The sequence below is a fragment of the Cebus imitator genome, unplaced genomic scaffold, assembly GCF_001604975.1.
Source record: "Cebus imitator isolate Cc_AM_T3 unplaced genomic scaffold, Cebus_imitator-1.0 Scaffold648, whole genome shotgun sequence".
Lineage (NCBI taxonomy): Eukaryota > Metazoa > Chordata > Mammalia > Primates > Cebidae > Cebus > Cebus imitator.
In genome coordinates, this window is record NW_016107963.1 from 376,650 (window position 1) to 385,516 (window position 8,867).

The 8,867-nt window shown below is 40.6% G+C and overlaps 1 protein-coding gene across 1 annotated transcript in view; it reads right to left on the reverse strand.

Annotated features, from left to right (window-relative positions):
- Positions 1 to 812: 812 nt before the first annotated feature.
- Positions 813 to 8,867, reverse strand: part of ERCC6L (ERCC excision repair 6 like, spindle assembly checkpoint helicase) — a 41,391-nt gene continuing 33,336 nt past the window's right edge. The window contains exon 2 of the mRNA XM_017517810.2: positions 813 to 4,845. Coding sequence (XP_017373299.1) covers positions 1,149 to 4,845 — 3,697 coding nt within the window. The 3' untranslated portion in view covers positions 813 to 1,148. The remainder of the gene's footprint in view (positions 4,846 to 8,867) is intronic.

Genomic DNA, 8,867 nt, shown 5'->3' on the forward strand with positions numbered 1-8,867 from the left:
CTGGTGACAGAGTCCAGTGTGCTATACTGCACTTTATGTTTCTGCAAGGTAACTCCTTTTCAGTCTACAATCCAAAGATAAACTGTGATAGCATGTGTCAGAATAGACGAGATACTTGGTGTGGAGAAAAGAACGCAGTTAATGGTGCATGAAGAATAGCTAAATGGTCAGCAGTGACTCCAGGGCAAGCTACCAGTGATCAAGAATCCTAGCACCAGGTACCTATCTCAGCTTTCTGCTGTTCCAGTTTAGTACCCTTTATCCAAAATGCTGAGGATCAGAAGTGTTCTGGATTTGGGAGTATTTGCATACACATAATGAGATATTTTGGGGATGGGACCCAAGTCTAAACATGAAATCCATTTATGTTTTGTATTCACATTATATACAGTCTGAAGGTAATTTTATACAATTATTTTTAATGATTTTGTGCATGAAACAAAGTTTGTGTATGTTGAGCCATTTCATTATCCTTTGTAGACAGGCTTGCATGGAAGAATCTGGGTCTGTGTGGAAAGGATATATAGTAGTTGAAGGGGGCTGACAGGGTCTCTTTTCCTTTGGGGATGCTGAGTAAACTGTGTTATACACCTGCATTTTGACTGTGACATGTCACATGACATCAGGTATGGAACTTTCCACTTGTGGCATCATGTCAGCATTCAGAAGGTTTCCCATTTTGGATTTTTGGATTAGGGACACCAATCTATATTAAGCTGAAAGCATTAAACAGCTTGTTCACAAGCATCTCTTAAGATCTGGAATGCTAATGACAAGCTTCTGCCAGTATCATCTCAGTGAAAGAAAGTGGATGGAAAACACAAGAAAAGTAACTTTTCTCTTATGTGAACTGTTAAGATGATCACTTTCAGAGTAAAATTAAGAATGGCCAGAGTAATTTTACAAAACTTTCCAAGAAACAACACAGTTTACAGAATATGTCTAAAATATAATATTCAAGTGAAGAAATATTAAGCTAGTGCTCAGAATACCAGACTATGGAGTGGGGGAGTTGCAGGGCATAAGTTGCTTTTTGAGATCTTTCTTGCCTTAACCCTGAATGCTTCATGTTCCCAAATAATCCAATTATGGAAACAAAAATTCCCTCATATTATTTCACTTTAAAATACAATAAACAGGTTACATTCTCAAGTGTTAAGTTGTTTATACAAACTTAAAGTCAAGAGCATAACTTCAGGATCTGCACTTTTTATGTCAAGCGCTTTAACTAAACAGTTTAGGGCCTCCTGGAGTTTTCCACACTCTTTCAGTTCTTTTCCACGCTTTACAAGAGTCTCATAGTCATTCACAGCCTCTGCCGCCTTATCCTGGGGAGAACCAACCAACTGTTCACCAGACAAGGGCTCAGGGGAACCAAGAGAGGTCTCCTGAGCTAGAGCACTAGACTTAGACATGATTGACCAGCTGGACTTGTTTTCTGAAGACTGTGTTTCTCCGGAAGGATCCTCTTCTGCACATTCAGAGGCTTCGCCACTGCTTTCCTCTGCCCCTTCTTCTGGATAATCTTCGGCACCCTTTGCTTCACTGCTGTCATCAAGTCTTTCCTCCATATCCTCCACATGGTCTAAAACCATATTAATAAGAGACCTCCTAGAAGACAGAGATCTTCTTGAGTTCATAGACTTATTTACACTACTGGGTATTTGAGATGAAAAGAACCTTCCCGGTGGACTGATGTCATTTTTGGGAGTTGAAGCATCAAATTTTTTCACACATGAGAATTGAAAGAGAGATGTGTTGAATGGGTTTGTGTTTGAGGTATCTTTAAAAGAATCATCTTCATCTTCATCATCTGAAACAATCCTTCCAGCTTTACTTCTGATTTTTGCTTTAACTACTACTTCTTCTGGTTCATCATCTTTCTCAGAAAACTCCCAACCAAGACATGTTTTGCTATGCACAAACCCTGCTCTGGAATTAGCTGCAGAGCCACCCAAGCTATTTCCTTTTTCAACATGCTCTGAAGACTGACTGGCAAGATTTTGTCTGTTGTCTGCTGAGTCTTCCAAGAAAAGATTGAAATCACATGCATACTGTGGTGAAGATGCTGAAGCTTCCTCTTTCAACTTGGCCTCATTTGCTTGAGCATCCTGCAGTACACTATGGGATGCTGAAAAGTCATCAACTATTTCATTAATGGATACATTCAATTCTGCATTTTGACTTTCATTTGTTATGGAAATAATGGGCCAAGGATTGCGATGATGTAAAATCTCATCATCCTTTAGTTGATCTAGATTTGGCCCAAGATCAGCTTTGGTTGATTTGCTGGGTAAATAATTAAAACTTCCCAGAGGATCCTCTTGCAGTGCCTCCTGCTTAGGCCCCTCTTGTAATGTCTCTTTTTGTAGAGCTTCATTTTTAGTTGCAAAGCTTTTTTCCATTCCCAATGAAGAGTTCGTAAAAAGTTCTTCTACACTCCCAAACCCCTTGGGTAAAGTAGCTATAGAGTCAGCACTACATCTACTTTCACATGGGTGCCTACCATCTTGCAAGGTGGTAGCATTCATCTTTATACTGGAAAGATCTTGTTTCTCACCCTCTTCGGTCAGATCATCAATAACTACATTTGCCATTTTGGAACTGATATCTTCTTCCTGAGTATGATGAGTACTTATAAGAGGTAAAGGCTGAGGCTGTGGTTTATTCAATTTAGGGCATTTCTTCTTTGTTGAAGAAGGAAATACAGGTTCTTTTAGCCAGGCCCCCTCATTTCTATTTCTTTGTTGTTCCATCAGGAACTCTTTATTTTGAGACTCAAATTCAACAAGGAATTGAGCTTTCTGAACCCTTTGTTGAATATAGTGAGATTCTTCTACCACATCAAGCTCTTCTTTAATAGATAGATCACATGTGTACATCAAATCATGGTCAGAGATTCCAGCTATCCCCAAAGACTGCAGGTAGGCAATATGTTCATCTAGTTTTGTATCAGATTTTCTCTGAGCAGCATGCAAAGACTGAAGCTGCAGCTGGGTTACAGAGTTCTGAAGATCCTCGATTGTAAAGAGTTCTCTTAATTCTTGTTTACTAAAATATCGGAAAGGGTTCTTTTTTTCACCAGTAGTTTGTCTTATTAATGAGTCCTTGAAAACCTGTCTTCTGTATATTTTTTCCTCTACAGTCCCACAAGTGATTAGCCTATAAACCACAACATTTTCTTTTTGTCCAATTCTGTAAACTCTATCCACAGCTTGAGCATCGGTTGCAGGATTCCAGCTAGGGTCAAAAATGACCACTCTAGTTGCTGCAGTTAATGTTAAACCGACACCACCTACTTGAGTAGTAAGCAGAAAAACAGAGTAATCTTTATTTTGCTGGAACAAGTTAATTCTTTTTTCTCGTTCCAAAAGATGAGTAATTGTCCCATCGATTCGCAGTGTCTTAAAGTGCCTATTTTTTAAGAGGCGTTCGATGATGTTTAGAATTTGCCTCGACTGAGAAAACACCAGAGTTTGATGTCCCTCATCTCGCAGCCTCTTAAGTAGGCTCATTAGGAATATCATTTTTCCAGATTCTTCCATCAATGTGTCATCGGTTATTTGATCAATATGGTCCATGTCTGGGGAATCTTCCCCTTCATTTTCATCTTGAGCAGAGAATGTAACAGTCCCGAGATTTAGCAAACCACAAGCCCGTGCAGACAGCAGCCTAGGATGATCACACAGCTTCTTTAAGACACCTAGCTCGGCCAAAGGTGAGCGCGTCTCCATTAGCAATTCTTTGATATGATCTAAAGACACAAATTTCCTGTATATTTCTTCTTGTAAAGGCACAAGTCGTATCCAAATAATTAAATCATTTTTCCTGGAAAGGGAAGGCATTTCACAAATGGCATCAACATCTGGATTCTTTTCATTAAGTTTGACGTCTAGGTTGCTTGTTTTCTTCTGTACTTCTTCTTTAGTCCTCCTGAGAAAATAGGGTTTTATGATTGCCATTAAGTTTTCAGATATTTTAAATCCCAAGGCTTTTTCTCCTGGGGTAGCATCCTTCTCTCTTGCTCTAGTAATAGGATTTTCATACTCCATTTTAAAAGTTTTTAATGTTCCCAGCAGGGATCCTTGACAAGCAAAATCAAATAGGGACCATAGTTCTCGTAAATTATTCTGGATTGGGGTTCCTGTGAGGAGGAGGCGATTACTTGCAGGAACAGCACGAGCACATATTGCTGACTTAGTAGATGAGGTTTTTATTTTATGTGCTTCATCAAGGATGACATAGTCCCACAGAAACTCTTGGCCCCTAAAGCTTGAAAGTTGTTGCCAGTTATTGATTAACATTTGGTATGTAGTGATAATGACACCATTCCTTTGCTGAATCCGATTGAGGTTTCTGGTTCGTTCATCCTTGCTAGGACCATGAAAAGTTTTGACTCTCATTCCTGGAGTCCACTTACCAAATTCTTTCAACCATGTGTTAATAAGATTGGTTGGCATGATCAGCAGCACATGATTCACAAGTGAAGCATCAAACATACCAGAAAGGAAAGCAATTATTTGAACAGTCTTCCCTAATCCCATATCATCAGCCAAAATACCACCTTTTCTTCCATCCCTATACAGGCTATAGAGAAAAGCTACACCTTCTTTCTGGTGCTCGAAGAGTTGGTCGTGCAGTTCTCGATAAAGCAGCAGGCCAGAGTTGCACACATCTGTAAATTCATCATCTCCCTGTTCTGCTAACTCCTCCAAGGCTTCCTGTATTTTTTGGATTCTGCTCAGCACCTTTTCATTGGGAAAAATGTCCTTTGCCAAATTGAAAAGTTTAAATGCTTCTTCCAGATCTCCATTCTTAGCTGCTTCTTTGGCCTCTTTCACATATCTATAAAATAAATAATAAAATAAAATAAAAAAGAAAAGAAAGGAAACATTGAACATTCAGTCTAAGAACACTTTAGAGTTCATTTTGGAATCCAAACTGCAGCTGGACTTTTAATATCCTCAATTCAGGATGGGAAAGATTAGCGCAGAAGATGCCAGTGAAAGCTGGCGTCACTTGAGACACAAATATCCACCAGATGCTGCCAGCAACACCTTCAGACACTAGTTGTGGAAAATTAATGTGCAAAGGTTAAGTTATTGGTTCCACAGTACTTTGTTAAAATTGGCACCCATAAGAAGTATGAAGAGATTTTTTTGTAAAACAAACAATCCTCTATGTGTAGGGACATGGAAATATGGGAACTTCTCTGGCCTTATTTTACTAGACCACTGTGATGCATTTGACACTACTGATCACTACTTTCCCCTCTTAAAATTCCCTCCTTTCACCAGATTCCTACAGATTTCTTCTGGTTTTCCTCCTCTTCACTGACCATTTCTTCTGTGTTCTTTCTACCAGAGGACACAGTCCTAGGACCTCTTCTCACTCTTTTTAGTCTCTCCTCAAGTTTTCCCAGAGCTTCTACTCCCACCTATGTGCTCATGACTCCCAAATCACTCTCTCCAACCCAGAGCTGTCCGTCAAGCTCTACTGTAGACCCATTCAACTGCCTTCTGGACATCTCCCCTTGAAGTCAAATTCAATTCATCCCAAACTAAACTCATTAATTCCCCTCTAAAAACATGCTTTTCCATTTGTGTGGTAGTAAATAACACTACCATCTGCTTAGCCACCCAAACTTCAAATCTGAAGAGAATCCTTGATCCCAACCTAAATATGAGTCATCTTTGTCCTTTCCTTTTTTTTATGCCCTGCCCTCAGGCCAGGCAGTCCCAAGTTGTACTAACTTTACTTCCCAAGTTATAACAACCTTCTTTCCATCTCTACTACCACTACTGTGGCCCAAGTCACCATCATCTCTGGCCTAGATAACTGCAGTTTCCTACTCACTGGTCTCCCTACATAAACTCTTGCCTTCTCCAATACACTCTCTATATAGCAGCCAGCAATACTGTCTTAAAGCGTAAAAGAAATCATGTCACTCCTCTGCTTAAAATTCTTCAGTGGTGTATGGTCAATTAATTTCAGTAAGGATGCTAAAACAATTCACTAGAGAAAGAAGTCTTTTCAACTGAATATCCATGTGCAAAAGAATGAAATTGGACCCCTACTCATACCATATACAAAAATTAACTCAAAATGGATCAAAGACCTAAATCTAAGGGCTAAAACTACAAAACTTAGGAAAAAATATAGGTGTGAAAATCTTCATTACTTGGATTTGGCAATATCTTAAATATGATGCCAAACACACAAGAAACCAGACGGGGGAAAAAAGATATACAGGGCTGGGTGTGGTGGCTCACGCCTATAATCCCAGCACTTTGGGAGGCCAAGGCAGGAGGATCGCTTGAGGTCAGGTGTTTAAGACTAGCCTGAACAACATAGTGAGACTCTGTCTCTTAAAAAAAAATGGAAAAAAAGATATACAGATGGGCAATAAACACATGAGAAGATGCTCAACATCATTAGTTATCAGGGAAATGCAAACCAAAACCACAGTGAGATACCACTTCCCATTAGGATGGCTATAACAAACAAGTGGGAAAATACCAAGTGTTGGCAAGGTGTGAAAAACTCCCGCTACTGGTAGGAATATTAATGGTTCAGAGCTGCTTTGGAAAGTGGTCTTTATCTATGTTCTACAGCTTGAAGGAGAAAATAACATTTTAAAATTATTAGACTATTTCCAAGTTCCTGAACTGGTAACTTACCCAGTATCCTGAAACTCCTAAGAAACCTGCCTGGGGTTCTGTGTAACTCTAGCCAGGCCTCTCCTCCAGACACTAAAGTGCTGCCCTGATCCCTAGCTCTGGGCCAGAGTCCCCACTAATCACACACACCATCCTTATAAATGGCAACTGTCTTATAAATGGCAACTGTCTGCCTAGACTTGTTAGCACCAGCCTAAAATTCTTATTGGGGTGCTCTACCCACCCTCTGGAACCCCCATTTGTCAACCTCTGCCTGAACCACAACCAGAGTTTACAGTATTCCTTGGACATCACTGCTTTTTGGCTGGGTTAAACCGCTGCTGTGAGCCAAGCTGCCTTCCCCAGTCCCTGGTTCACCCTAGTTAGCAGGTCTATCTAACAACTGCATCTCAGCTCTTCCTCTCCCCTCAGTCTATTCCACCAATTAAGTTGGACCTAGGATGGTATTCTTTCCCTACAATGGAATCACGGGGAAAAAATAAATGCTTTTTATAGCACTGCTCTGGATATCTGATTATTTGCAAGACAAGAATGCTTTTTACAATGCAGTTTGATTTAGCCACTTAGCTTCTAATCACTTTCATTTTTCAGGGCTCAGAGGAGAAAAAATGTCCTTTTTATTGCTAATGTAATGATTTATCCATCTATAGCACACAAGATCCTTAATGATCTGGAGAACTTACCTAACATTTCATGGGCTCAAATATTTTTTCAGAATTGCTCCCCTATTTTCCTTGAAGATAGCTGGGGAGAAGCCAGGCCTGCTTGGGAGCCAAGAGGACAGGGAAGAATAACCAGTTCAGGACAAAGAACCACACCCCTCAAGCAAGAGAACAAGGAGAAGAATAGTGCTAGAGTATGGGGGGAAATGTCAGTTTTTAATTCCATAGGAAGGGACAATAAAGCAACAATTTTATGTTTAAATGATTACATCTGAAATTATATGACTAGAGTATAGTTCTCTTTAAGGATTGTTTAAAAGGACATCTAATCGCCTCCCACCAGGTCTCTCCGAAGCACGTGAGGATTACAATTTGGATTACAATTCAAGATGAAATTTTGGGTGGGGTCACAACCAAACCATATCACTGGTGGATGCCTGTGGTCAGTCCCAGCTATTCGGGAGGCTGAGATAAGAGGTTCGCTTCAGAGTGGGAGGTTGAGGCTGCAGTGAGCCATGATTGCATAACTGCACTCCAGCCAGGTGACAGAGCAAGACCCATTTCAAAAACAAAACAAAAGAAATATTATATACAAACAACTCCTGGCAAAAGGGGATACAACAATTAAACTTGGGCTATAAAGTCCTATTACCTGCAAAGCTATCCGTTTATTGGCAGAACTGCCCAGTTGCTAACTCCCTAGGTCTTCTCCATAAGAAGCCCTACCCAAGTGGCCATTTAAAATCATCTCTGTGGCTGGCCACAGTGGCTCATGCCTGTAAGCCCAGCACTTTGAGAGGCGAAGGTGGGCGGATCACCTGAGGTCAGAAGTTTGGGACTAGCCTGGACAACATGGTAAAACCCTGTCTCTACTAAAAATACAAAAAATTAGCTGGGCATGGTGGCAGGCGCCTGATCCCAGCTACTTGGGAGGCTGAGGCACGAAAATCACTCACAAGGCAGAGCTTGGAGTGAGCTAAGATCATACCACCGCACTCCAACCTGTGCAACAGAGAAAGACTCAATTTCAAAAATAAATAAATAAATAAATAAAATCATCTCTGCCCCAAAGCTGTTTCCCCAGATGCAAACATCTTCCTTGATCATAGCCAATTAACCTCTCATCATCTAATCCACCTCACTTTGGAACTGGCTGATACCTTCAGAAATCTTTCTTTTTCACAGAGGGGCCACCAGTTCAGATGCTAAAAAGTTTTTCTATCTAGAGAAACCAATAGGCCATATTATTATACCTACGCCCCAAACAGCTAGGCTCAGCTAAACACATAGTGTTTGCAAATGAGCAGCTGAAAAGGCACATAAGCTTATGTTGCAGAAGACACATACTTGATTTTCCTTGCTGTGGAGGGCCCTCTGGAACATTCCCTACAGTTATTTTAGAATGTGAAGACACAGCCAGGTGTGGTGGCTCAAGCCACTAATCCTAGTACTTTGAGAAGCTGAGGCGGGCAGATTGCTTGAGCCCAGGAGTTTGAGACCAGCCTGGGCAACATAGTGAAACCCC